Source organism: Bemisia tabaci, chromosome 1 (genome assembly GCF_918797505.1).
Source record: "Bemisia tabaci chromosome 1, PGI_BMITA_v3".
NCBI classification, from domain to species: domain Eukaryota; kingdom Metazoa; phylum Arthropoda; class Insecta; order Hemiptera; family Aleyrodidae; genus Bemisia; species Bemisia tabaci.
In genome coordinates, this window is record NC_092793.1 from 45,327,988 (window position 1) to 45,355,901 (window position 27,914).

The 27,914-nt window shown below is 36.1% G+C and overlaps 2 protein-coding genes across 7 annotated transcripts in view; both read left to right on the forward strand.

The window, feature by feature from the left end:
* Window positions 1-12,854, forward strand: part of spen (split ends) — a 159,249-nt gene extending 146,395 nt beyond the window's left edge. For 3 of the 4 annotated variants that reach the window (XM_072301450.1, XM_019059071.2, XM_019059069.2), the window contains 10 exons: window positions 482-1,349; window positions 2,016-2,454; window positions 2,762-2,863; window positions 3,231-3,335; window positions 4,264-4,344; window positions 5,265-5,373; window positions 5,919-6,133; window positions 6,741-6,941; window positions 7,582-7,740; window positions 8,391-12,854. In XM_072301450.1, coding sequence (XP_072157551.1) covers window positions 482-1,349; window positions 2,016-2,454; window positions 2,762-2,863; window positions 3,231-3,335; window positions 4,264-4,344; window positions 5,265-5,373; window positions 5,919-6,133; window positions 6,741-6,941; window positions 7,582-7,740; window positions 8,391-8,519 — 2,408 coding nt within the window. In that variant the 3' untranslated portion in view covers window positions 8,520-12,854. The remainder of the gene's footprint in view (window positions 1-481; window positions 1,350-2,015; window positions 2,455-2,761; window positions 2,864-3,230; window positions 3,336-4,263; window positions 4,345-5,264; window positions 5,374-5,918; window positions 6,134-6,740; window positions 6,942-7,581; window positions 7,741-8,390) is intronic. The other variant, XM_019059070.2, reaches the window with a different exon arrangement.
* A 1,340-nt stretch (window positions 12,855-14,194) lies between these two features.
* On the forward strand, window positions 14,195-27,645 carry LOC109042371 (pre-mRNA-splicing regulator female-lethal(2)D). 3 transcript variants are annotated; one of them, XM_019059066.2, is made up of 6 exons: window positions 14,195-14,437; window positions 17,000-17,208; window positions 20,450-20,571; window positions 21,181-21,356; window positions 22,401-22,555; window positions 24,053-27,645. In XM_019059066.2, exons 2-6 carry the CDS (start codon window positions 17,019-17,021, stop codon window positions 24,475-24,477), a joined length of 1,068 nt encoding a protein of 355 aa, XP_018914611.2. In that variant the 5' UTR covers window positions 14,195-14,437; window positions 17,000-17,018; the 3' UTR covers window positions 24,478-27,645. The 3 variants fall into 3 exon arrangements, with proteins under 3 accessions (XP_018914611.2, XP_018914612.2, XP_018914613.2); XM_019059067.2 differs by lacking the exon at window positions 14,195-14,437 and adding an exon at window positions 14,478-14,636; XM_019059068.2 differs by lacking the exons at window positions 14,195-14,437; window positions 17,000-17,208 and adding an exon at window positions 17,229-18,166.
* The last annotated feature ends 269 nt before the right edge of the window (window positions 27,646-27,914 follow it).

Here is a 27,914-nt window from a genome sequence, read left to right on the forward strand (position 1 = left end):
ACACCATGGAAGAGGCACTCCCATCTCTCCAAGTTAATTAGATTCTAAGCTCTTTGGCTCGTTGGTTCGAATAAATAATGGTGGATCTCATTTTTGTTTATCCTCAAACATTCAGTGGCTCTTTTATATATGATGAGCCTTATAATAGTAAAAATTTCTCACTATACCTTATCACAACTTTTTTATTTTATTTACAATAACTGATGTCTGTGATTTTTTCCATTAACCTTAAAAGGAAAATTGTTTACCGTTTTCATGAGTCTTTTGTCAAAGAGAAAAAAATGAAATTCGTATTTCCTACGGATACGCCGTTAAAATGATGGAAAATTATTAGTGACCTCCTGGTTTTTTTTATTTTTTTAAAATTAACATCATACATATATATTTCTGTTGTTTTTTTTTCTTTTCAAATATAAATAAAAAATTTCTGAATTATTCAAAGTATTCGCTCTAACAAGATATTTTCCTCTCTTTTTCTCAGGTAAATTGTTAGCAGATGCAAATGCACGCCGAGGCCGCCGCCGAAGGCTACCAGGAGGTGGAGGCCGTGTAATGACACGGCGTGCCAAGCTTCAGGGTGCTGTTGAGGAAGAAAAGGTCCCAGAGCCTGCAGATATATATGAATTTAAGGATGATTCTGATGAAGAAGTGAGCCAACAGCCAAGGTTGATATTGACAATTAAGTCGCCTCCTGAAAACCAAAATCAAGCCTCAATAGCATCCACCACGACAACAACCACAGCTATCACGACAACACCTGTTACCACCACTCAGGTCGTAACATCAGTCGCAACTATTATTTCCACCTCTGCTGCTGCGGTTGTTACAACGACTGCTGCAGTAACAGCAGCGTCAACAAGAAAGTCTCGCAGGTTGCAGGAGAAGGATGGCTCTCGCAGCACAGTTGACGACACAATTGATGAAGTTGTGCGTGGTCTACGCTCAGGAGCAGCGAATACTCGTCGCTCGGCTCGTGCACAGCAAAACACTCTGCTGACGACAGTGTTGCCAGATTTAACTCGCCGATCTCCAAGACGCAAACAGGCAGCAGCTCAACAGGCTGCCTCACCGGTGCCCAGCGTTCATGATACGCCAACACCGCCAGCTCCAGCCTCTGTTCCAGCATCTCTGGCCCCGCCTGCACCAGCTCCAGTATCCTCCCCAGCAGGAACTGTGTCTGAAGCACCGCTGCCCTCACCGCCATCACCGGCTGTCCCATCTCCTGCCCAAGTTCCATCCTGTGCTCCAACTGAGCCGACGATGATAATCGATCCTGTCAGTGGGCTTCTTGTCCCAATGCAAGAGTCTGAAGAAGGGATGTATGTTCCGGTTGCATCTGATCTCAGCAAGTAAGTCCAAATTTAATTGATAAGCAAACAGTTCTAAATTCCTTATCACTCCGGCTAATGTAACTTACATATCAGATTAGCCCTTCCATAACTAGAAGCTTTCTTATCTTCTGAGTCCTCAGTAATCTGAGAAATAGGAAATGTTTTGGCCAGATAAGTCATGAAAAATCTAGGAAACACAGAGGAAAACTTCGAAATTTCTGAGAATTTTAGCATCACTCAATCAATGGCAGCAAAGATTTGAAATTTTTGCTTAGTCCTTTGTCTTTTCTACCCTAAATTGGGTGAAAGTACAATTTTGTAAGGACACTTTTCCTTTCCCACTCTGATGAAAGACTTTCAAGTAGATAGTAATTGAGTCCAGTCGTAAGGAATACTTGATTGTAGCGGTTTCTGCTTCGTCTTTATTGTCCACCACCCATTTTTTTACTTATTATAATATGGTTCAATTTTTTGAAATGTACTTTAGAAAAAACTTTTTTCCAGTCAACTTTGCTCAAAATATCTTAGAATCAATGTATTTTAAGTTTAAATAAGTTCACCATTATTAACATTTTACAAAAGCCAGTTTTTATCAACAGCAAAAAAGAAATGATGGATAGGTGTAGCACTTCCTTTTCTAAAATTGTTTGGAGTGTGTAGCATTAATTCAAGTTTATTTTTCAGAGCACCGGTGGAAAACAACGATACGGACGAACCCCCTGAAAAGAAAGCCCGAGCAAGTAGTCCACGTCCATGTGTGGCAGTAGCCCCTAACAATGCCATTCCATCGCCAACCAAGTCTCAACTACCTGTCGGTCTTATCAATCCAAACCCAGCAGCTGTTGTCTCTCCCAGCTCCGTGGTGAAACCATGTTCAGTGAGTCCATCAGGTCCTTGCAAACCGAACACGCCATCACCTGCGCTGCCTAACGTTGCAAAAGTGGGACCTCAAACGACACTTGCAGCAGCCTTGACTCCTCCAACAATTGTCAAAGCACCGGTGTCCCTGTGTGCTGCTCCACCGTTGAACCACAAAGCTCACTTGCTCCAAGCAGTCGCTAACCAGGCCAAAACACCTGTCCCAATGACGCCCAAGGCCCATATTCTTCAGTCCATCAATGTTGTAAGTCTCTATTTTATCCTTTACTCAATTGAGGTTACCACACAAACAGAGAAAAGATTACTCACAATCATTTTTGGATGTTTCTTTACATCGTGGTCCACCAAGCAGGACCTAAAGTTCCATCCAATTTGTGTTGACTCTACTGTCAACTTGTTCTTCTCTCCAATTTTTTAAAATTTTAGTCTATTAGTTTTGTACAACTCTTGAAAGTATCATCGAAGTCTAATAGAATTAGCTCTTCAAAAGAAAAATCTTCATTGTTGGACTTGAATTTCTGTCTTATTATGTGTCATTCTTGTGTTTACAGATTGAAGGAGGCAGAACAACACCTCTGCACAATGGACCAGTACTAACTGCGTCAATGGCAAGTCCTCCTTTGAAGACGCCAGTAACTCCTGCCTCTACCAGGGTAATTAAATGATCTTTCATATCTTCCGTCAAGGTTCCTTTGTTTGAAACCAGAGTGATCAAAGTACCTCTAAAGTTCGTCCAAAAACTCTAGAATCTTGAGTATGTAATACGAACTAAAAATTTTCCACAAAATAAGACTAAGGCTTTTTTCTATGGAAGTGTCAGCACTTTTTATATCATTAGTCTTTATACAATTGAAGTGTTGGGAGTTTGATAAAGTCAGTTTATGCCAGATTTTTACGAGCCAAATGATTTTCTTTTCCGATCTTTGCACATTTAGATGATAAACAGAATACTTCATCATAAGTCACCTTTAGTGATCTATTTATTGCCAATTTTAATGCTGAGATTTTTCCATAATGCAGATTGAAAGCGGATGCATCGTTGTTGCAAATCCACCAGCACAACCCCCACGTTCTGCGCAAGTAATGCAAGCAGGACTTCCTGTACCAGCGTTTGAGGCATCCTTGGTAAGTTAAGTTTTTTGTTGATTTTCTAAAATAAATTGAAGATTGCTTGTTGTTAATCATTGCTTTTCGCTTTTTTTCTCTTAACAATATGTGAGTCACTGGGTTTTCTTCTAATATTTCTCCTTTGCCAGGATCAGTTCTGATTCAGATTAATTTTAAGCCAAATGAGAGCCACAAGGAGGAAACAGTCATTTTATTGTAAGATTTTAATATCTCATAAATTTTTCTCAACATGGGTTTTCAAATTAAATTGTATACTTAATGTCTTGCGTCATTTCTGTGGCTAAGGAGTTTGAGTTGTGTCATTGAAGAGTGATTTTGGAACTAGGAAATTCCTGATTTAGTTTACACAAGGTAGCTTGGGGACAATATCCAGAATACAGTCAAAGTTAGTGTTTGAAGTGACTAAAAGCATGAGGTATCAAGTGCTCAGTTCTTTCATTTGCCCAACCATAAGCTATACCGACTGTGTTGCCCGTTTCTGGAGTTTTTAAATCATTATTCAAATTATAAAGTCATGAAATTGAGGGCATGTAGCACATAATTTATCTTTCCTTCTTTTAGCAGCATTATGGTTAAAATTCTCTGATGATCCTAGTATACCTTTACTTTGACTATTTGCTGAGCTAATCCTACCTGCCAAATGCTTTAACAGGTTTCGGTTTCAAATCCTCTCATTTTCAAGGGCCTGACAATTTTTTTTCTAAATAACATATAGTATGCCCTCCTCAGATTTCTTTTTGTGCAGTACCTTGTATTTTTAATCTTCACTCTTTACACCTTCTAATTTAATATTGGAGTCGATTGTTAAGTACTCTGAATGTTGATTTATGGTAAGAAGAAAGTGGAGATTCTGTACTCGTCTTCATTTGTAAAAATTTTAAATATTAATATGCATGATGTTGGTTCACGCTGCTTGTGTGGATAGCATGGGGTGGTCGCTGAGCTTCTGCCTAATCCTCAATGGCCTCCGAGCCCACCACCAGCCCATCAACACCCGCCAACTCAGGTGAATTTTCCGCATTAACCCATATCCATAACTCTTATCTTTCAAACTAAACTTAATAAAATTATTGTGCCTCAAAGACTGAAGCTACTTCAAAATTTTGAGTCGGGAATATTTCTCATGTGAGATGAATCAAAGAAGTCTAAATGCTTGTCTGGGAATGGAAAAACACTTCCTCCATCGCTCTTTAATGTTATCTTAAATTTTGACAAGTCATTGAATGGTAGTAATTCTGTAATTCAAGTAAACACTCAAAATATTTTTAGAGCTTTGGAAATTTATTCCCCATATCTTTGAGAGAAATTTCAATTGTTTTTAGACGTAACAGCGCTGGACGTCAGGTTGCTATGATCAGTGAGTACCATCATTTGCCTTGGGAAAAGTTCTCATTTTTCTTGCACAATTTCACTTCCAGAACCTGCGCAGAAAACCAAGGAATTTGAACTGGCTTTTCATTAATATTTGATGTTGAGCATTTTCATGTAAAATTACTTTGGAAAAACACTAGTGATTAAGAAAACCTCTTTTTTCCTCATTGTATACGGAGAAGGAAGTTAAGACTGACTGCTTCAGACCGGAAGGCTTTTCATATCTAACAGAGCAGTAATGCTGAGTCTCAGCAAGAGTACTATTATAAAAGTAAAAATGCCGATAAATTTCCTTTTCAGTCCTATTATTCTCGAAATCGGCTGGCAGAAAGTTCAATTCCAAAAGCATATTGTGCTCAGGAGGTCATCAAGAGACATATCATCGCAAAATGTAGTAGGCACCAAAACCTCGGTTTTCTGCACTGAGTTCTTTTGTAGCTTCTAAAGTAATCCAAAATTAAAGTGAATATTTTTGGGTGGTGTCCGGATGAAATTTTTTTGCTTCTACCTATCGTAATATGTTTTTAACTCTTGTCTGATTTTTAAATGTTTTAGGGCGAAGTTCAACACATGGGTTACATGCAGCCACCTCACTACGTTCACCCTCAGCTAGTTTACCAGCAATATCTGCGTGAGACAGCTCTTGGCTATCACATTACACCAGGTATGTCAAAACATCTATCTTTTTCCTTTATGTCAGAATAAAATACTCTAACATTTTTTTTTTTGTGTATGGCTAATTTTGACGAATTGATGGTCTTGAATTAAGTTTCAGCAAACTTGATACCGAATGTTGCGCTTTACCTGAAAGCAAATATCTAGTGTCTCGGCTATAAGCACCCTTAATTTGCATTCGTGTTTTGAAATTTCTTTTTCAATTTCAGACAATACATTTTGATTAACTTTCCAAAAATCTAATGCTAAAACGCAGCAGTCCTCTCTTCACTTCCATCATCAGATCACCTCTGAAAAGTGTAAGATAGGTTGTTTTAAGGATGTCTTCTAATGTAGTTACGACTCCAAATCTGTCAATAAGTGTCATGAAAATTGCAAGAGAACCCCCTCATCCTAGGATCTATTTACAACCCCCTCCTAATTCTTTTTTCCAATATTTTTATCTGTTGTGTATTCATTATCATTCCTCAAAATTTTTTTTGGATTATCCTTTCACTCAACAGTTAACATCATCCTCATTTTTCATCATTTCAGGAAGTGAATGTGAAGACAGTGGTGCCAGTCCACCCTTGGAGTTGAGACGTGCCACTGATTCTCCTGCCGTCGCCACTCTGTATGTCCCTCGACACCTGTATTACGACGGTCCTCCACCAGCGCACAGACCATCCCAACCCAGGTTGCAGGTTGCCACACCACCGCATGCCAGTCAAGTGCCACCGCAAGCAGACTCCCTCCTCATCTTGTTGCAGGTGTGTAAAGAAACATATTTTCTCTGGTAATCTCTCTCAAAGGGAATCTTAGGGTTTTCACGACTGGGAAAACCCAGGGAATTTGACGTTGACTCAAGGATTGTTGCTTTTTTTCAAGTAGAATGTTCATCTTTTTGAACAAATATAAGTCCCAAATTTTTTTAGAAAAAGATTGTGAGGTAGTGAAGTTAGAAAAGAAATGTAATGGGCAGATGTAGCCCTTTCAAGTCGTTAGCTATGAGAACCGCAGGAGAATGATTATATTACACATCTGTGACAGATGAATCATGAAGAAGTTTATTATGCAATCAATCAGAGAAAATACAGGGAATTTGAAAGTCTAAATGAAGTAGAAAACATAAAATCTATACTGTAAGTGAATAAACCTTCGATTAATGAATTGCTGCTTTCACTTTTGTCTTATTACAAAACAAATGAAGCACTTCTCAGTTCATTCTCTTATTCCTGGTTTCTCACTGGAGTCTCATGAAGGCATTAATTACAAATCAATCTCAACTTGATTGACCATTGTTTGTGTTGTCATCAGTGTACCTTTCTTTTTGCGTGTTTCATCCTTGAGTTAATTTTGAAAATTTATTTGTTGCAGCGGTATCCTGTCATGTGGCAAGGGCTCTTAGCTCTCAAGAATGATCAAGCTGCAGTTCAGATGCATTTTGTGTGGGGTCACCCGCATGTTGCAACGGACTCGTTGCCATGCAACTCAGATGGCACAACACCACCCCTACGCATTGCTCAGAGGATGAGATTAGAGCAGACACAACTTGATGGAGTCGCTCGAAAGATGCAGGTTTGTAACTGAGTTTTTCAATACTTCCAACCAGTTTTTCCTGATTATAGTTTTGCCTTAGTTCCAACCTATTAATATCGACTCAAAGTATTGCAGATTGTATATCTCACTAGTAGGGCTCTATGAATAGTGAATTTTGAGTATGCAGCGAAAAGAGAGGCGGACTCATCAGTTATCCTCTTTAGCAATTACTATTACTAATGATTTAAAACGATGCTCCTATTTGTGAAAAGTACCAATTGACAGTTTAATTCACCAACATTTTCTTCACTTGGGCTACTTCCTTCTTTTCTTTATCAGCAAAAACACTGGAAGAACTCCTGACTTCAAGGGTCTAGTTCAGATAAGGTTACCAGCCACAGCTTTTATCGGGGGACGTTCAATGTGCAGTTCACATTGGCATAAAAACTCTTAAATATTATGATTCTTCCAGTCAAATTGCGGATTGATTATTTTCATAGCCTCTCCAACCAGTAAAATTTCATCCTTACGTCAAATCTCACCGACTTTGACATAAACCTTTAAATGTATCCTCATCTATGTTAATCACATTTGCAGATTTCTTGAAGAGCCCCCAAATTCTTAAATATCCCTCCTCTGTTGCATGGTGCCATTTTTCTAACTGACTTTTTTTTCACAGATTGATAATGAACACTGTATGCTGTTAGCCCTTCCCTGCGGCCGCGATCATCTAGATGTGCTTCAGCAGAGTAATAATCTACGGTCGGGTTTCATAACTTATTTGCAACAAAAACAGGCAGCTGGAATTGTCAACATTGCTGCTCCAGGCTCTCATCAGGTAATTTAAAAATTTATTACTCAAATTATGAATCGTCGCCGCTCTGCAGTGGCAATTGCTTAAGAAATAGAAAATTCTGGCCTAAAAATGGAGTAAGAATGAATTTGCTTAGTATCAATCCTAAAACCAACACTTTCGGGAGCTGAGAGTCATGGAGTAGATCCGTTTTAATCTAGCTGTATCATCAGTAACCCTTGGTATAATTTAAAATTACACAGTTCTTTACCGAATGGAATAAGGAATTTCAATATTTGAGGAAAGAATGTTTAGATTCTTGTGTTATTTAGTGGAGGAGAGAAACATCAGTGAAATTAATATTCTTTGGTCAATATTAGGCCCTGATTTTTTTACAACCTACAGGAAGCTTTTTAAAGTTGTCAGCGACCATAGTCTCTGCAGAGTGGTTAAGTCACACTTCAGTAAAGAGATATTCTCTGCAAAAAATGCAGGGAAAACATAGGGAATTTGAAAACTGGAAGAAATGAGGAACCCTCCACCTGTGAGTTTTGTAGAAAGTGGACATTGCCACGTTGTGTCTCTCCCTTTTTGCCTTCTGGTCACCAACCGTCCCCCCTCCTCCTAAACATGGATATCCATATTTCACACTAAACAATTTTAATTTTTGTAAACCGTTCATTTTTTTGTTTCAGGCTGCCTATGTTGTTCACATTTTTCCATCATGCGAATTTGCCAATGACAGTCTAGCTCGCATAGCACCTGATCTTTTGCACCGCGTCGCAGACATAGCGCATCTTCTGATTGTCATCGCCACAGTATAGCCTGATTTGTTACTATCTCCCAAAATTTTTGTCTTTGCATTTCTGCTCAATCTTGTAGGGAAACTCATGTGGTTTCTTTGTCATTGGTTTGCAGAATGCATTTATCCCCGATTTCGACAGTTTATCCTTGAAAGAGTCTCTCTAACCAATTTTGAAGTGCTCTGATGTTAAACCTGGATTTGACTTAGATTTAAACTTACTTTGACAAACCTAGGACGATGTCTACTAACCACATGAAAAATCGACTGTAATGTTCTTGTATATTAAGTATAAGTTTCTGTTTCGAGACACGCCCTCACTTTATACTTGCAAGAGTTTGTCCTTCTCGATCAGTGGATTTTAATCTTTCAGTAATAAGTCCTTGCATTCCTTTCCGAATAGATCTTTGGGCAACCTCAGTTTTTGTCTATTTCGTCTCCTCATTGCAACTCCCTTTCATCCAAGTGCGCCATTGAATCAAACGACCAATGAGTTGAAGAGTTTTACCAGTTTTAACAAAGTGATGATAAGAATACTGAACTTGCCTAAGTTTCAGGTGGCTTGAATACTCCAAGCGCCTGCAATAATTATTGCCAACATGATTATTTGAGACGAGAATGGACTGCTGTATTATTTCATGATTTTACTCAGGTCTGTAAATAGTCTAATAGTAGGTCAGTAAAAAATCATGAAAATATCCAAGTCCTCAATTTTGTCTCTTTTTCCTATTTCTTTCTCTCTCCCTCTTGGCCCTCTATCTCTAATTCATTAAAGCTGATACGCTTTTTAACCTCTTTCTCTCTCTCTCTCTCTCTCTCTTGAAATTAAATTGTTCACAATGAGGTTCATTCGTAAGAAAACTCAAGGGGGAAGAAAGAATTATAATATTTTGATCTCAAAAGAATTTATAAGTTAATTCTTTGTTGATGTACATTTATATTTGTTATACTTAATTGTTATTTATTGAATTTAAGATTACGCTTTCATTAAAATGTCTGGTGTGCTTAATTCGAATGAGGCTAGTATAAAAAAAGTTGTTTTCCTTTTTTTTCTCACTTTAGTGTCTATGTCTCTTGTTTAACTCAAAAATTTCTCATGTTGGTTTATTTTTTTATGCTAGCCTGATTCTTAATTCAGTAACTAAGCTAGATACATCTTTAATATTGTTGTAATTTTGTATTCATTCAAATTTCGAATGGTTTCTTTTTCCCTTGTAAATTGTACAGATTTATCCCAGTATAAATTGGTACGCTGTTAAGCAAATGAAAAATTTTATTTTAATTGTTATTAAACCATGTAACTACTTACATTAAACGTGTAAAAAATCTTTATAACTATATATTATGTAAATACACTTTTGATTTTTGTTAATATTCTGTCTCTTATTGTTTTTACAACTTTTATAGCTTAGATTAATCAGTTCTATTGTCAAGTTGAGTTCATTTGCATGAGACTATGCTCTGTCGTTGAACCGCTGTATTCATTGCTTCTCTTGGATGCCTCTCATAACTATTCTGGTCCCTTGAGTTTAAAAGTTTCAAAATGAGTGGCCTGAAGTGAAGCAGAGTAATGATAAGTCTTAACGCCACGAGTATTCCTCAGAAGAATGAACTCAAACTACTTATCGTTCAAAAACTGTCTGTCAGGGAGCTTCATTTTGAAGTATTCCAACGCTTCAGGAAAACAGAAATTTTATGAAAACAACCTCCGAAGTCTTCTTGCTCTATTGAGAGGTGGTTTTAAATGAACATCGCACAAAAAATCTTGCATGACAGGATATTAGGAGGATATATATTCAACCCTTGAAGAAATGAATTGACCGAAAGGATCTATTAATGTCAGAACGTCTTTGGTGTCAAAATGTCACTAAGGAGACATAGGACGGACAAAACAAAATCCAATTAATCATAGCTTTCTTCTTGGTATTTTATATTATTTTTTTTCCCCCCTTAGGATACGAAAACGAAGTAGGCCCTTGTTATTAATGAATGTGTTTCAAACAAGTTCATGTGTGAAGTCTTAGGAAGAATCACTGCTTGAAGAAATATCCCAATCAAATTTTTAAGTGACAAAACGGAATAATTTCTCATTGGTGATACTATCTATCTTGCGAGGATAGTAGGTTTCTGAAAAGCACTAATGCCATCTAGCAAAAACTTTTCAGTAGTTCTCCGTTAGAAAATTATGTCTCCGTCTCCTATTACTTCTTTCTACCTGGATTTATTTTACTTCGCTTTGAGAATCAGTCAGCTTCTTAGACTAACAGCACATATGGTAGTTAATATCATCTCTTCTGCTGATATCTGATAGTATTGATGGAATAAGAAATTGTCAAATTATTTGCAAAGATCATCATCGGCTTGTCAGGAGGGAAAATAACAATTTATGACAGGAACTTCTGTCCCATTTTCATCCTCTAAGAACTGGCCAATTTTCCAAATACATTCTAATCAAAGGATCTGTTCATTGTGAGATCCATTAATAAAGAAGTATCTAGCGTCAAAATCTCCTCTATATATGATGTTTAATTAGATAGCTCTCTAAAGGAACAAAGGAACCCCCCCCCCTCCCTCTCTGTAAAATGGCGTCCCATTTTTCAGAGGTTTCATTATTTCTTTTTACACATCTTTTATACTGTAACAATACTAATTTCGTCTCAGAAAATTTGATATGCCATGGAAGTTTTCTGCAGCATAACATTTCACTCAAGGTTGCAATTTAGACTCCTCAGCACTACATTTGTTATGTGGTTAATGTCTGTAGGTTTTCTGTTTAATGATCTGTTAATTGATCATACCCTCAACTTATTTGTGATAACATTATTTTTTCCCCCAATTTGTAGTGAAAACTACAAAGTTTCAAATTACTGGTTCAATTTCTAACAAGAGAAACAAAGTAGAATCAAATTATTTTCCCCAGTTTCATGATCCAATGACTGTTGAACCCTTAAACTTCTGTGAGGATTCAATGCTTAAAAGGGGGGACTGAACTAAAGTGGGACTGAACTTTTTCCATTTGGTTTGCTCAGAGTTTGGAGACATGCCTACCCAATAAAATCAGTGCAATCTCTTATTATTACTCTAATGTTTATTTTAGAAATCAAGTGTGACAAGATACGTATAATGAAGATTATAAATTAAAATATGGGAAACCCAGCACCTATAAAATAGCAAAGACCCACTTTTACATGTTTTAGTTTTTCCATTGGAATAGGCTCCAAAAGGTGGCCTTCTCAGTGGCCACCAGTCATGCTTGATGGTCATATTACCATCATTTAGCAAAACATTGGGACAGTCAGTTCCAAGCTCAAGTCACTAGTTGATCATCTCATTTTAACTAATTCTTGTTTTGAATGCAGTGAATTCAATTGTAAGTCCCGGGATTAGGAGAATATTAAGTCATTATTTGAGGGGAAGGGGATTGTCTCTCAGGCCCAAGAAATTAAAAAAATATGAAGCACCCGATCTGTGTGCTTCTCTCTAGGATTTGGCACTTCTCTCCAGAGGAATTTAGAATTCAATGAAATAGGGTTAACCGAAATCAAGATTTCACAAAAAATTGTTTTACTATTCTCTGGTATTTTGCCCTTTCCTCAAATTTGGGGAAGTAGTAGTTTCCATTTTAAAAATAGACAAAGGCAATAATCAATAGGAAGAATGCTCCTCCAATACACTATGAATTTTACTCCATCGCATTTTTTAGAAATGGTCATTTACTTTATCTTTCACATGTCTATGCAAGATTTTGATTTAGTGTGTTGTATTGTACCCTTAAAAATTAATTTTATAGCTCCCTGAACTGATTCTGAATCATCCTAGTTTCATTCATTTCAAACTGTAAATTTTTTCTCTTCTTCTCTACCCTGTATAAAGTGTGAATTATCAAAACTGGTTGCTCAAGAATTAATGTTTGAACTTTCTATACTTAGGAAACAATGTAAATATTCTCATGGTCTAGGCACCTACCTATACCTTTGTATCTGTTTCTTTCTTCCTCTTTTGTGTTATTACCTTATACCGTTAATTATTTATTCAATACAAGTTTGTATGTACATTTCTATTCCCCTACATTACTTTTATTCTTCTCTGTATGTTTATTTTATTGTATTCTATTCTTGTTTAATTTACTCCCCACGCCTTTGTTTATTTCAATTAAAAAATATTTATTTATTTGTCTAGTTTGTGCATATTTTGTAAATATTTTCAGAGTTCTTGGGCTGTGATCTCTGCATTAAGTTATATCATTATTTTTCAAATCATGAATAAGCAAAACTCTAAAAAAAGAAAAAATGAATAAAAAAATTGGAACACCAGTGATTAAGTTATTGCATTATTAAAGATGTTGTTAAAATATTAACTGATGTATTTTCTTTTTTTCTCATTCTACCCTCTTTCGTTTTGTTTTGCTATTCGCGACATCATGAAAACACTTTCACACATTTTAATAAAAGTCTCAAGATAGCATTTTGGCTCACTTATAAATTCTTAAAGAGACGTCTTTAAATTTTAAAAATGAATGTGAGAATTTATGCAAAAGAATTTACTCCTGTTACTTAGATTTTTTGCTGTTAGTGGACGTGAGAAAGCTGAAATTCATGATGCATCATACTTTTTAAAAAAAAAATCGCCATAGTTTCAGATAGTTCTCAATGGTAGTTTCTTTCCTGAGCCCAGACTCAGGTGCACTTTTAATTTAATTGTTCTCACTAAAAGCAATCAGCCAAATTCTGTGAGTCAGTGTTGCCAGTCAATCAATATCCTGCCAGAAAATTCACAGTTTGAGAAGGAAAGTCTCTCTCATGAAATCATTAGATCACTTTTAGATTCGATAGAAAAGCTAGGCGCTCCTCCTCGATTTCTTATTGAAAATGCTGAAGTTACTTCTTATGTTCCTCTCATTTGAGGCAGGGTTTTCAAAGTGACAATCCTCAAACTTGATAGGATCTTCCTGGAATTAGACCTCTTTCTCACAACAACCATGAATCTATAATGTCAAATTCATGAAGTAATATTTCACTACAGTTCCTCACATATACACCTGCTCATTGCAGCTTAATTTTATGTGTTCAATAACTCTAAAGAATTTCTACCTTTCCAAGTAAAATATTGCTCAGGGTTGACTTCAGTAGTAGTATTCCGTGGTTTACGTGTACATTTTAATTGAGAAATAAAACATTTCAAATTAAAGAAACGATTATTAACATGACGGGGGAGCTCATGTGGAACGTACCGTTAGTTGCACTAAAAAAATACTATTGTGACGCTTCAACATTTCTGACTTCGTTTACTTTTTCAGCAGAGGACCACCCATTATATCCGCACAAAATTTTCAGAAAACTTTTTTTAGTTCCTGGTTTCAGAGAAATCATACCTTCACTCCAGGGCAGAATGTTACTAAATTCCATTTAAGTCATCGTTGGGCGAAACTTTGAATAAGCCTCAATGCTTCCAATATTTCTAAAATTCCATATCCTTTGACTAGCAATAGAGAGGGTCACCAAATTTTTACACTCTTGGAACTGTTTATACCTATACTGACAACTTGATTTCACCCCAAAAGACTTGGGAGGCGCGTCATTTTAAATGCCCCGCCACAAGAGCACCAATGTTAACTAGTATTCGTCATCAAATGGCATCCAAAATGGCTAGTGTCCAACCTCAACTGCAACAACCTTGCTCTCTTTCCCTCCTCTGCCCCTGCTCTCGCTCTCGCTCTTTAATTTTAAGCCTCTAGCCGCCGTGGAACTTCTGTGAAATATTAGCAGAATTCAGTTTCAATTGAAGATTTAATACATTTTCTCTCTTATCAAGAAACTGTATTCATCTTGATCCGCAACAATAGTTTCCCTAGTAATTTTTGATAACGCCTTGAATTGGTTTTGTTTATGTGTGCAGTGCGTACGTTTTCGTTTTTTAAGGTTATTGTTCCCTCCGAATGAGGTATGCTACTATTCCATTACATTTTATTCAAATGGAAAGAAACTTCCGCTGTTTCATGTCATTAATAAGCACAATTTAGATTCTGCGATGATTAGAGCTCTCGACAACCAGACGAAGCGCAAGGTTGCTAACCCATAATCTGCATGAACCCTAATCAATTCCGCTCTTCGATCCCCAATTCAATTTGATTCCTATCTTAGTAAGTGCTCACACTATCAAGATGTAGCTAATCTAGACAAAACCAAAATCAGATGCTGTTTGTGACCATGAAATGTCAAAGTCATGCCATATCAGGAATAGGTACATCGACTATCTATCCATGACTGATCTGAACAGAGTTTGTCAACAAGTTCACCAGCATTGCTATCTTTTTATAAAATATCAAAATGTTTCGTAGTTTTCTGACAGAAAACTGATGACTTTCATGCCAACACTTTTTTTCGAGTTTCCCAAGAGGGTTCATGACACAGTGCGCACAACAGGAAGATTTTCCTAAAGGCCAGAGTGATGATCATTGGGCACCTCAGCTTCAGATATTTCGTCTTGATTCAAAATCTTCAGGAGTTCACCTCCTCTTCTTCAAGCACAAGATGAATGTTTTTAGTGGAGCCGGGCGGATTAGATTTCCATGGAGATAGCCTCACTCTTTTGAAATAGGACCTAACAGACTTAGGGGAGGGGCGGGCAACGTGGAACGGGCGGGCAAAGTGGAATTTGGCCTTTTAAAAAAATCTGTCAGTCCTATGGCGACTCTGGTGGTTGAAATTGAAACTAGAGAGGGCACCCATCAATTAGAAACTGTTTCTATGCAAAAAACAACAACATAACCGATAAAAAATGACGGCAATAGAAAACCGGTCCTCCGCAAATTTTTTTCGCACCCATGAAAACTTATGGGGCCACGGGCAAAGTGGAATGGGCGGGTAAAGGGAATATGGTCATTTTAAAAAAATTATTCATCCTGTGGTGCTTGAAATCGAAACTAGAGAGGGTACTTATCCATTATAAACTGTTCTTATGCAAAAAGAAAAACATAAGCACTAATGAATCACGAAAGTAACTAGCCGGCCCTCGCTAGATTTGGCCCGCGTTCGTGAGAGCTTTTTCGTATTTAAAAGTGTCAAATTAATAAATCCATGAATCTTACCTAATCAGTAATTGCTCTAGTTTCGATTTCAAAAGCAAAATCTAACTGAATCGGTTTCTCCTTTTAATTATTAATACAATTTCAAGGGGCGGTGTCTCGAATTCCATTTTGCCCGACTTAAAGTGGAATTCGGCCTCTTTTTTTGTATTTAATTTTTCTTGGCGCTTTTTGAAGACTTTTCCGGCTTCTTTTACCTTTTTTTGATAAGAAAGCGATGAAACTTCAATAAATTATAAATAAACAGAATGTTTTAGGTAGTTGAGACAAATTTTCTGTAGCGCGTTGAAAAAAAGTGTTCCACTTTGCCCGGCTCTCCCCTACCTACTATCAAAAGACTGGAATGTGCTAAAGTCTGAAGTGAGAAAACTAATTTCATCATAATACCTAGGAAGCTTTATGCTTACTATCGAAATTTTTCCCATTTCAGTCCATAGGCGCCAGTTACAATTGGCCCAATCAACGATAAGTCTATTAAGCTTCATTTTATTTTTTGATAGCAAGGTTATGTTTTTGTATGTACTCAATGGATAATGTCGCACTTCCTAGATCACACCATTGCTAACAAGAATGAGGAGGTCGTAACTACTCAGTTTTGTCACAGCAAATTAGTGGATATTTAAGGTAAATCACAATTGTCTTCGCAACATCCGAGCATTGATGAGTGAGGCAGTCACCGTGTAGCCCGATCAGAGTGGCCCTTGACTGGCCGAAGTTGCATGAGCAGCACCTTTGAATCCTTGTAGAGTAACGATTTTTGGTATTTAGCTCTCATTTCTCTAGTTATCAGATAATGCCATTTATGGACTCATCAGTTTTCTGAAGTGAAATTTCATCCTCTTTCGAAAAGGTTTCTATAAATTCTTGCACAAGATCAACTCCTGGGAAGATATCGACATGAAAATTAACAAGCATCATGTGTTCACCCATAAGAACACATGTTAAACCGCAGCGGAGTTTCATCCACCAGCAAGACGTCACAGAAACATAGTTACGGCCCCTCCTTTCTCATAGGCAATAGTTTTACATATCTCAGGCAGCTACCATAGGCCAAAGGCTTCAGTTGTAAGGTAACTGTACCTACATGTTTTTTTCAAAAATCTTGCAAGGAAAGGAATCACATACGGAAAAGTTGGAAAATCAACTCTTAAACCAGGTATAATCATATACTCATTTACATAATCTGACTTTCATTCAATCCGTTTTACAAGTATTTGTCAGTATCTTGTTCAAGAGCTGATTCATTGTATGAATTGTTTTTAATGCAAGAGTTAGAAGAGAAAATGTGTGATATTTTAGTGTATTCTCTTCAGAGAATACACTATTTTTTCTAGTTCAAGCCATTTTCAGTAGTCCATCACTCACTTTCTCTACGTATGTTGTATCCTTCTATTATAACCCTCTATTTTCCTTCACAGCATCATCAAGTGAAATCTGATGGCAGAAGAATCTGGACCTGACATAACCAATCCCCCGGAGCCAGTCCACCCAAGTCCACCAGCAGTTCATCGAGTGAGACTCAACAGCACAGAATTAGCATCTTTAGACCATGAAGATCTTATCAAACAATGGAATATGCTTGATGCATATGCTGACCAACTTGAAGCCAGAATTGCAAGTCAACAAGGTAGAACCCCCATTGTTTTCGGAACTGTTTCATAGTTTTCCTCTATAGAAACTTGTTCTGTGCTTTGGTCAATTTCTTTAACTCAGTATTACTCACTCTTCCGTGATTGTAACCTTTCATACCGTGTAATTTAGTTTTTGTCGCAGTGACTATCGCGTAAAATCTCTAATCTTTCAGTGCTGATCACTGTAAAATTTAATTTTCAATTTTTCTTTCTATTATTCCACAGAAAGGCTCTTTGTGTTGTGACTCTTTTAAATATTTTATTTTTGAAGCTAACGGAGCATTTTGAATTTATTAAACTGTAATTTCTTAAAGTTCCCTTTCTTCAGCTTTAAATTATTTATCCGAATGTAATAATGACCCCCTTGACTCAAAACTCAGTATTAGCTCCAAGTGCGTATCCTTTTGATATCAGAGTGTGGGTTTCTTCAATTTTTCATCCTGGATGAACCATGATTTGGTAAAAATTGAATAACCTCAATCAAGTGACAAAAAGTGAGTGTGTTTCCAAACAGTGTACGGGCGGAAAAGTGCGTATTCCAAGAGTTTTCTTCGCATTTTCAATCAAATCAGTGAATCGAAATATTTCAACAATTAAAACCAAGTGTGTTGTTCATAACGAACAAAAAAATTCCTGGATTTGTGAATGATGCATTATTTGCTGCGGATATTAGCAATGACAACTTCTTGTCCAACGAATGTGTCTGATGTAAAGTCGGTGACCATCATGAAAGTTACGCAAAGGCCCTACGTCTCAGTTTCATCTCTCAATGAGCAGATTTTTTCAGCATGGTTGGCCGTGCTTTTAACTGGCAAATTGAAATCTTAGAAAAGTGAGAGTTCAATAGAAACACCACCGCCGGAGTCTCACAAAAAACATCTGTGTTCTACACAGATGCTGACTCTGCTATCGCGTACAGAAATTATTCATCATTCATGTCTTACATTTCGTGAAGTAAGTCTGACCTTATTCACAGTGTACCTTATGTGTGTATGTAGCTCTTTTGTAGATAATGTTATGCATGATTTTCAATCACTAATGTTACATTACCAACTTCTTTGGGTAAATGTTATGCCATTGCTCCAATCACAATATCCTTTTGATTGATTTTTTTCCTTTTTGATTTTTTGGAAAGTTGGAAAATCAACCCTTAAACCAGGTATAATCATATACTCATTTACATAATCTAACTTTCATTCAATCCGTTTTACAAGTATTTGTCAGTATCTTGTTCAAGAGCTGATTCATTGTATTTTTTTTCCTTTGTACTAGGCTCATTCAAGGAATAATTTTCAAGAAAGAAGTTAAATTATGAACTCTGATTTTCAAGCTATACTGAGTAGCAGCTATCAATTTTGTGGAACATGGGCTTTTTATTTTTGTACTTGAATAATCTAATTTGAACATTTATATTATTTCACTTTCCAAACTGATAGGAATTTGTTCATCAGAATTTGAGTCATGAATTATTTTTTATGCAACAGGTTCATTTGGGGATAAGAGTATGAAGTGTCTTTAAACAATAAATTTTTGGATTTCAAGATGCTAAAAATCGGCAAAAATTAATATCTTGTACACTCATGTAAGCAGAGAAAAAGAAAGAAATAATGATAGGAAATTCAAGACAGTGGATAGCATGGTTGGATGTAATAACATGAAATACCCATACAGAGTTTTTGCTTGTGCCAAGTCAAGACTGATTAATGTCAGGGCTGAGCATTACTCTTCATTTAATATCTTTAAATAATAGCGTTTAAATAACCTTCAGTAGTTTTGAATTGAAACCGGTTGTTTGAATGCAAGTCTTTGAAACGAAATTGAAATGTATGAGATGCAATGATGGATCAGACATGTGTGGTACAATAGATGCTAAGGAGAACCAAATGAACAATTAAGTTACATCAAAGACATGTTGCCGAAAAGATGCACCCTGTAAAGTTGTACTCATCCAAAAGACACATTAATTTTCAAGCTGCCAGAAAGATTTTTGCTCAGGATATTAGGAACTTACACATTTTTCAACTGAGTCAACTGAGAGTAGGTAGATCTAGGTGAGAGATGTCTAAGCTCCCTTAACTAGTCTCAAATTCAACATCCACTCTTCAAATTGAATACCTCACAAAAGCACAAGGGTTATTTTCGAAAACCCTTTCTACTAATTGTACTCGCTCACTCAAAGCACCCCCTTTATGGTCTGCTATCAGCACTGATAGATGTTGGTTTGTAAGGTCACAACCTAGGTTATTGATTTTATAACAGGAAATTGAGACTAAAAACAATGTTTGGAGCTCAAGCGAAGAGGACATTGTTGTCACCCTAGAACTGCACAGTGAACTTTTGAGTTTGATGGTCTTAGGTCAAGAAGGTTTTTTCTGGAGGATAATCAATATTAGTAAAAATATAAACGTGGAAAGAACCTATCACAATTTTTGAAATGACAGAAAATTTGTCTAAAATTTTTAATCTTTGATAGAAGTTATTTTTATATTTTGCAACAGTGTTTAAAAAAGTACCCTCAAGGTTTGTCGCGACTCTGGCTGGTTGACATCAAAGTGTTTAACCTACTTTTGAATTAACCAGTCACTGTCGGAGAGGATGGTTGTTGTTGAACAGAGTTAGTAACCAACAATGCACCTTTCAAAAATAAGATATCATCAGTACAAACTGAGTTCATGAATCAAGTGTGCATTTGCATTACTGTAGTGTCCCGTTAAAATCGTTGCCTATTTTCTCCTGCATTTCTTTGGAAATGGATCAATATCAGAAACGGAGAGTCTATAATTTCAATTTAATCAAAAAAAGGCCCCTAGGACGAAAGCTACTTTGGAATAGACGTTTTAAAGGTACTGGCTGCATTAGTTGCCTATGTAGCTAGTGAAGAGGTCTTCCCATTGAACTATTCTTATTTTTGGCTCCGAGAGCTTTTGTGTATTTAATTTACGCTGAAAAACATTATGCATGTAATTTTCATAGAATTATCAATATTTTCCTCATGATAATAACAAAATAATTCTCAGAATAATGTTTTTTACCTGGGTCATGGACGTACTTTCAGTAATCACAGAATCATTTCATATTCCTCGAAAGTTGACCAACGTTGAGCAGTCTATGGGATATCAATATTGGACTTTCTTCAAGCAAGCCAGTCTCTTTAGACTCTGAAATTATTTTTTTACAAATAAATGTTTTTTTTAGGAAAAATAAGGTGGCTATGTTGTTCTTTCTTTCCTCGTTTAGATGCTGCAAAGATGACTAATGTGGATGAAATTCTCAAACAGCAAGAAAATGATTACTCAATACGGGAAAAGTTGCTCCTGCGTCGACTAGCCGCTAAAGAGCAAGAAGTTCAAGAATATGTTGTAAGTTCATTGTTTTTGTCAACCTTGTAAACTTTCACAAGACAGAATAAGAATCAGATTTCTGCGTGTTTTCTCATCAAATTTGATGCAGAACTTGTTGAACGTGTAGAAAACTCCCAAAATTAAAACACAAGTGAGAAATTAACATCTGTAATTTATGTTACAGAAAGGAAATTCAAATTTCATATAGATAAAAAAACAACAGTCAGCATGGAACAAAGCGACCATTGAAAAAAATTTATTCACCAGGCAAATAACTGGAATTTGGTTCCCTAAACTTTTTCTCCTTTTTCTGATATAGGGCTCTTTTAATTAAGTAAAAAGTAAGTTAGAACGCAAGAAATTTCTTCAGCCTACAATATATTGAAAGCAGCTTAGTGCTTGCATCAACTTGAGTAGGTAAACTTAAGTTTTTTCTTGTCAGCAGATAGTTGTATCGATGTATCCTAAAAAAAATGCCATTTGTGATTGGATCTGTGAATTGAGATCTTATTTTCTAGGAGAAAATTTTCCTTAATTTTTTGCAAATGCATGGAGAAAGAAAATCTGAAATGAATATGTATTAATGACTGTTTGTGTCATCGCTGTATTTCTGTGATGCTTTTTCAGAGTCAATTAGCTGAGCTGAAAGGAGCACAAACCTCAGGAAGTGGGCTTCATTGTACACTTCTAGATCCTGCAGTTAATCTCCTTATTTCTAGACTACGGCAAGAACTCACTCAAACACGGGTAAAACTAGAAGATACTCAAAATGAGCTGAATGCCTGGAAGTTCACTCCCGACAGGTAAAGTCATCAGTCCCATGAATTTTTGAAAAACCTTTATGATCAAAAACCTTTTAACTCCTACTGGTTTTTTTAAATAGGTCACGTAACCTTGTGTTTTTTATTTGATATTCAGAACGTACCTGGTGAGTAGAGAATATGGAGATTTACGGCATATTTTAGGAGCCAAAAGACTCTAAGGAATTTCAAATGTGCCAAAATGGCGGAAAAATGATGAAAGTGATGAACTATGGCAGTCAAATCGCCGCCTCACCTCATTTTCCACTCATGTTTGTTAAAGTAAAACGTAGTTCAATGAGGAATAAAATTGCTTGTTTACCACAGATAACATGAATGAGCTTCAATTCTTTAATTGTGAAGCTATAGTTTCGACTTCCCTATTGTTATCATGTATTAGTAGAAGGGAATTTGATGGAAATCGTAGAAACTGCAGGTCTCCTCTGATTGGAGCCAGATGACATTATTCGGTTCGAGGCGAAACCGGGGTATTTTAAATTTGTGGAAAAGTTGCGCTTCTTGAAATGCAAATTTATTGGTTTCTGAGTTACTTTTTCGCGTATTAAATGAGTTCATTGTATTCTACGTGTCATTTGCCTTGTGAATAGTGTATTTGCTAATCAAAATTTGTTCATGGTTTAGTGACCAATTGAAGCTGAGAAAGTTGACAAGGGGCAGTTCAGATATTTCGAACAAAAATTGGGCTGATCTTTTGATCCCTCTGCCCCCTCCCCCCCCCCCCCTCATTTTTCTAAAAATCACAAAGAAAGCCTGAAAAACAGCTGGGAAATGTACTTTTTTGAAATGGGACGTTTATGTTAGACTGAGTGATAAAACTCAACCCCCCTCCCCCCGTAAGTAGCTTATTTAAACTTGAACGGCCCTAATGAAAAAAAAATTGCTTTTTGGCTAGCCACTCAATAAATCAAACATTATCACAAAAGGTAGACAAAATGTCAGTTATTTTGTGAGTTAACTCAACAGTTCTGTACGAATCCCTGGACCCATGATTCTGTCAGTACTTATGGTCTTTTCTTTCCTTTTCAGCAATACTGGTAAAAGACTCATGGCCAAGTGTAGACTTTTGTATCAAGAAAATGAAGAGTTAGGAAAAATGATTTCAAGCGGAAGACTAGCAAAGCTAGAGGGTGAACTAGCTTTACAAAAAAGCTTTAGTGATGAAGTAAAAAAATCTCAATCAGGTAATGGATTTCATAAAATTCTGGAATGTTGAAACTATCGGCCCAATGAGGTGGCTGTCGAATGTCTTATTGTTCCTGCTGTAGATTCAATTATTTGGCCAGAAAAGGCTCTGGGTACTCTCTCTCAGCTTGAACACCTGGGGATAACTAATGATATTTCTCCAACTTTACCAGAGAATGTACGGAAAACATGCCTTGAAATCAGACTTTGGTGACTAAAATCCTGAGTGCCGGTGGTAAACGCAGTGCCTATAAAATTAACTCGGGGTTTATTTTTTGTATGGCTTGAGAAACTCGACAACAGCAAATTTCAGCACTGTCAAGATCTCAATGGGCCTGTTGCAAACTTTTGCTAGAGCAAAAATAAGAGTTGTTTCTTATAGATAATGCCTCAAAAATCACGATGAGCGCATCGGCAAAGTCTGAAATGCACTCATAACTTCACAGTCTGCGTAAGAAATTTGCGGTTTTTTGAGCTTCCCGCTTCAAAAACGATACTACGGCACAGGTGAACATTTTGTAAGAGGAGTAGTTCCATCGTCGGCAATAATCATCATGGCCGACGCCAATCCACCAAAACACGTTTGATGGGACGAGATAACACCTGAACTGGATTAGATCAGATAACAATCGGTGTGTTAACGTTCATATTTTCCACGCCCGAATTGATTGACCTTGAACTCTCCTCGAATTACGCGCGGAACTGCGCGCAAGCGTCGGCCATGATGAATATCGCCGACGATGGAGCGACTCCTCTAACAAAATGTTCACCTGTGCCGTAGTATCGTTTTTGAAGCGGGAAGCTTAAAAAAACGCAAATTTCTTACGCAGATTGTGAAGTTATGAGTGCATTTCAGACTTTGCCGATGCCCTCATCGTGATTTTTGAGGCATTATCTACAAGAAACAACTCTTATTTTTGCTCTAGCAAAAGTTTGCAACAGGCCCATAGCTGTCATCTTATTATGGGAAGTATGGATGTAGGCCTATCAGGGCTAAATAGAGATTTTCCTTGTGTATCGAATGGGGAAAAAGGAATAATTTTAGATTCTCATGTACCTATTTGTAATGCAGCATACCAAACGAATCTCTGATGTATGACTCAAGAATTTTAAATAGCCTGAGACAAATACCTAGAAACTCCCTGTATAGTAGGGAGGAGATTTGTTGCTTAGTGGTAGGAGCTTTATTGCATCCTTTACCACCATATTTGATTACTCACTAACTAAATAAATAACTTAAGTTTGTTTTTACTTTAAGGTGTAGGTGTATAGTGGATCTGAATCTGAAATTAGCCTCAAAAGTTTGGACGATGTCAACTTTTAAAAAATCGTTGGATTTCAGGGTGCTTTTTGCGATTTTTCTAGAAGTATTGCTCTTTCTCCTGATGCAATTAGCCTTTTTTTTCTTTATTAAATATTGATTTTTTATTTATCTATTTGTCAATTATTAACCGTAAAATATAAAATAATCATTTATTTGGAAATCACTTTTTCAGAGTTGGACGAATTCTTACAAGATTTAGACGAAGACGTAGAAGGAATGCAAAGTACAATCTACTATCTTCAACAAGAACTTCGCAAAACCAAAGATGCCTTATCTCAAGCAGAACGTGAGCTCAGTAGTTTACGCAAAGTTGAAAGCCCTGCTCTCTCGGAGGAAAAAACTAATGGTGTTAAATTGAATGACGAGTCTTCAAATGACTCTTGCGGTTTAATTTTAAAAATAAATCCGGATGATGAAATTGATGGTGAAAAAGTGACTGAAGAAAGTGTGACTTGTGCAAAAAAACGGATAATATGTGATAACGATCGATTCACCCAAACAAAAAAAATTAGAGACTCTTCAGAAATTACAATTCATTGCAGTGACGACGAAAATGCGGGTTTGACTAATGGCAATGAAACCGCAACCAGGGATTGATCACATTGCCAATTTAGTGAAATTAATGCGATTGTGTTAAAATTTCAGACAAGGTATTGTGAAATTTTGCAAAATATCTTGATTTTCTATGTGACTTGTTCACAAATTTTTACTAGTTTTCGTTGTTCACAAAAGATAGAAAAATTTTATTGTTTTGACAGAAGTTTCAAGTTGCATTTTTGAATAATTTTGTACCAAGAATTTAATTATGTACAGTCTGTAAGCCAATTTTATGATCCACCTCTTTTGCATTGTAAAGATATAAGACCATGTTAAGTAGAATCAATTTATAAACAAGGAATATTGTTAAAACTAAGTATAAAGTTGTGCAATCTTTGAAAACACTTAAATTCCCTTATCTTTTGTTATTAATTATGGAACTTATGCTATGACAGGCCACTGCCCATCATTCTCAGCAGGCGAGTTGCGAGTGAGTCACAACTTGATTGCTGAGAATGATGTGCATTACTGGGTTGCCACAGTCAGGGAATACTAGGCAATGTCTGGGAATTTCTAAAAGTCAGTAATAACCTATAAATGTCAGGGAAAAATTGTTAAGTCACCTTTTCTTTAGCCTTCTAGATGGGTGCGACGTTTCAAACAACAAAATTTACTTGAAAATTATTTCAAATTATGTCTTTTTAACCAAGTGGCATATCTTAAATTGTCAGGGAATTTTAATCGAAATGTGTCAGGGAAATCCATTTCCTAAATTCCAAGGCAACCCTGGCAGTAGTGTTTGCCAAAACGTATGTCCAATAATTAATAACAAAAGGTAAAGTAATTTAAAAGTTTTTGTAGACTGTGAAACTTAAGACTTAAACATGCAAAAGTACAATTCTCTCTTTTGAACCAACAAATTTATATTCTGCGAAGACCTCCTTATCAAAGATTTATGCCTCTAACTGAATTAGGTTCATGGCTCTAAGATGTTTACCAAGCAAGTGTCCAAAGCAAAAAATTGCCAAGCTTAGCATTGATATCAATTTTTACAGAAGGAAAGCTACTGAATAACTTTTAATGAGTGGATCATGGATCTGATAATTTTGAGTCCAGTCTCTTTTTCAATTCTTTTCTAATCATTTACTTTAACACTTCCAAATTGTGGCTCTGTTTTTCATTTACTTTTAGTCCACTCTAAAAAAGTACCAAATTATTCTTCCATGGTCACAAGTGAGTTGCATTAGCATTGGATGGATTACAGCTGTTCCTGCCAGATTAAGGCCTAATAAATAGTTTGATAAGGAAAATAAGAAAACACATGCAGCATCGAAGGGGAAAAATTTGATGAACATTCTTTTTATAAATTTTCAATGATTTTTCCTTGTCTTATACAAAATATTTTGTCAAATTTTTGACCGATAGCACTCAATTTTTTTTTTTCTTGATAAAGAAAATAAGATAACAAAGAAATGATTTTTATTAAAGTGCATGTTTTTTTCCACCATGGAGCTACTTTAAAACAGTCTCAAATCTTCCCAGCTTGTGTGTCAAATTTTGCTAACAGATCAGAACATAAATTTCTTCCTCAAGAATTCAGTGGGGGCATCATCATTCAAGATACAATGAATCATTTATTGTTGCTTACAAAATAGCAGAGGTTGCAATATGATGGTGAAACTGTAGAAATGTGTATCTCGGTTTGCACCGCTGCTAACTTCCTTTCAAACTTTATTTTCTCCATGGACAACTACTGAACGTCATTTCTTCGAAATTTGGGTGATTTTTCTCACCTATGTTAAAAATATTCTGTGAAAATTTTAAGCCATGATGTTGATTCGGTCTCCTTTTTAAAAAGAAAATAGGCCTGGAGATTTTGAAACTCTGCAACCAAGATAAAAATCTTAAGTTTCACCGGAGAGTTGTTACTTTAGTGTAAGTACTGTGTCATTATGTCTGTTGTATACCTGGTAGGAAGTTTAGAGCTTTATGGCCACAAGGGGCGTGTGATGGTGTTGTAAGTTGGTTTTATCTCACTTGCAGGTCCTCATTTCCACCCTGCAACCTTTTCAAAATTCATCACATTCTCTTTTATTACATGTTACCAGTTTTCACATAACTCTGATGAATTATTTATCAATAGCTCAGAATGGAGAAAGAATTTTTTTTAAAAAATGTATTCCATCGATCTTAGCAATACAATGGCCATGGAACAACACCGTCTATCTGCAAACCGACAATTTTACAGGATGAAGAAAAAACATCGCAATTTTTGTAATTTTGAGTTAGGATTTGCAATTTTTTTTTTTTTTTTTTTTTTTTTTTTTTTACATTACAGCACTCGCATGTAGGATTGGGAAAACCTAATTAATCAGCTTGCATATTTCTTACTGTAAAATGCGGCAAAGTTGCTAACTCATTTTTGCCAATATTTTCAGTTCGGCAGTATTGTTCCTTAGCCCTCGAATAGTTGTAAAGTAAAATTTGTTTACCTTATTTGTTACTGGAGTTTGCCTCTTTGATTCTCAAGAGAAATATGATCAGCCTGCTTTGTGATTTCATCGGATCATATCATCTGCCTTGCAGTGTTTCAAAATCTCATCTCCTATTTTAATTTTTTGGAAGGAAACCGAACATCATCCCCACTCAAAAATTGTTGTAATTTTTCCTGACTGTATAAAGGTTATTACAACAAAATTCTAAGCAAAAATGTGGGAAGGTTACCTTTCGGAAGATTAAAATAAAATATGAGATTTTGAAATATTGCAATGTAGATGTGACGTCATCTAACTCGATTCAATTGTCACGTCTGTAATTTAACAAGTATCTGTTTTAAGGTGTCAGCGGAAGAGCGTTTCTATGCTGAAATAATTTAATTAACCTGAATGTAGGTTAATACTAAATGATATTAGATTGAACACATTCATAGGAATGCACGACTTTTTTTGTTTCCCCCTTACTCTGCGTGCTATGTCAAAGTTGACTTCAGCTATTGTTTTATCAGAAGTTTCTTGAAAAAAATTAATATCCATGGACAACAGGAAAGTATCTGAGGAAAAAATTTGTTACTCTGTTTATAATTTTTTTTTCTTCTGTTAAATGTGAAAAGAGCAATCCTTCAAAGGTAATTTTTTGTTCCTTTTATTGTGAAAGTGAATCTGTGCTTTAGAACATAACCAATAATGTCTTTTGTAAATAATAGATTTAAGTAATAAATCTTTCACTCAATTCTTGCATCTTCAATTTTTTTACTATGCAGTTTACAAGAATTTAAACCATCAAATTGTAGGTCCATTCATAAAAGACGTCACTTTCTAGAGAAGCTAGGGGGAAAGTTGAGGAGAGCCCTGCCCTTTTGCGCGTTAAAGGATAGGGACCCATGTCCAAAAAATATTAAAGGGGGAGGTCGAAAAATCTGAAATTTACCGTCAAGTATTTTATAGACGGGTCATTCCACATAGAACCTACCAGCCATGCAACCGCCCGACTCGGATTTT

Coding starts and splice junctions, on each gene's coding strand:
- LOC109042371 (XM_019059066.2), top strand. CDS start 17,019: ATGGCAGAAGAATCTGGACCTGACATAACCAATCCCCCGGAGCCAGTC. Junction 17,209..20,449: donor CAGAATTGCAAGTCAACAAG/GTAGAACCCCCA, acceptor TTCCTCGTTTAG/ATGCTGCAAAGATGACTAAT. Junction 20,572..21,180: donor AAGAAGTTCAAGAATATGTT/GTAAGTTCATTG, acceptor ATGCTTTTTCAG/AGTCAATTAGCTGAGCTGAA.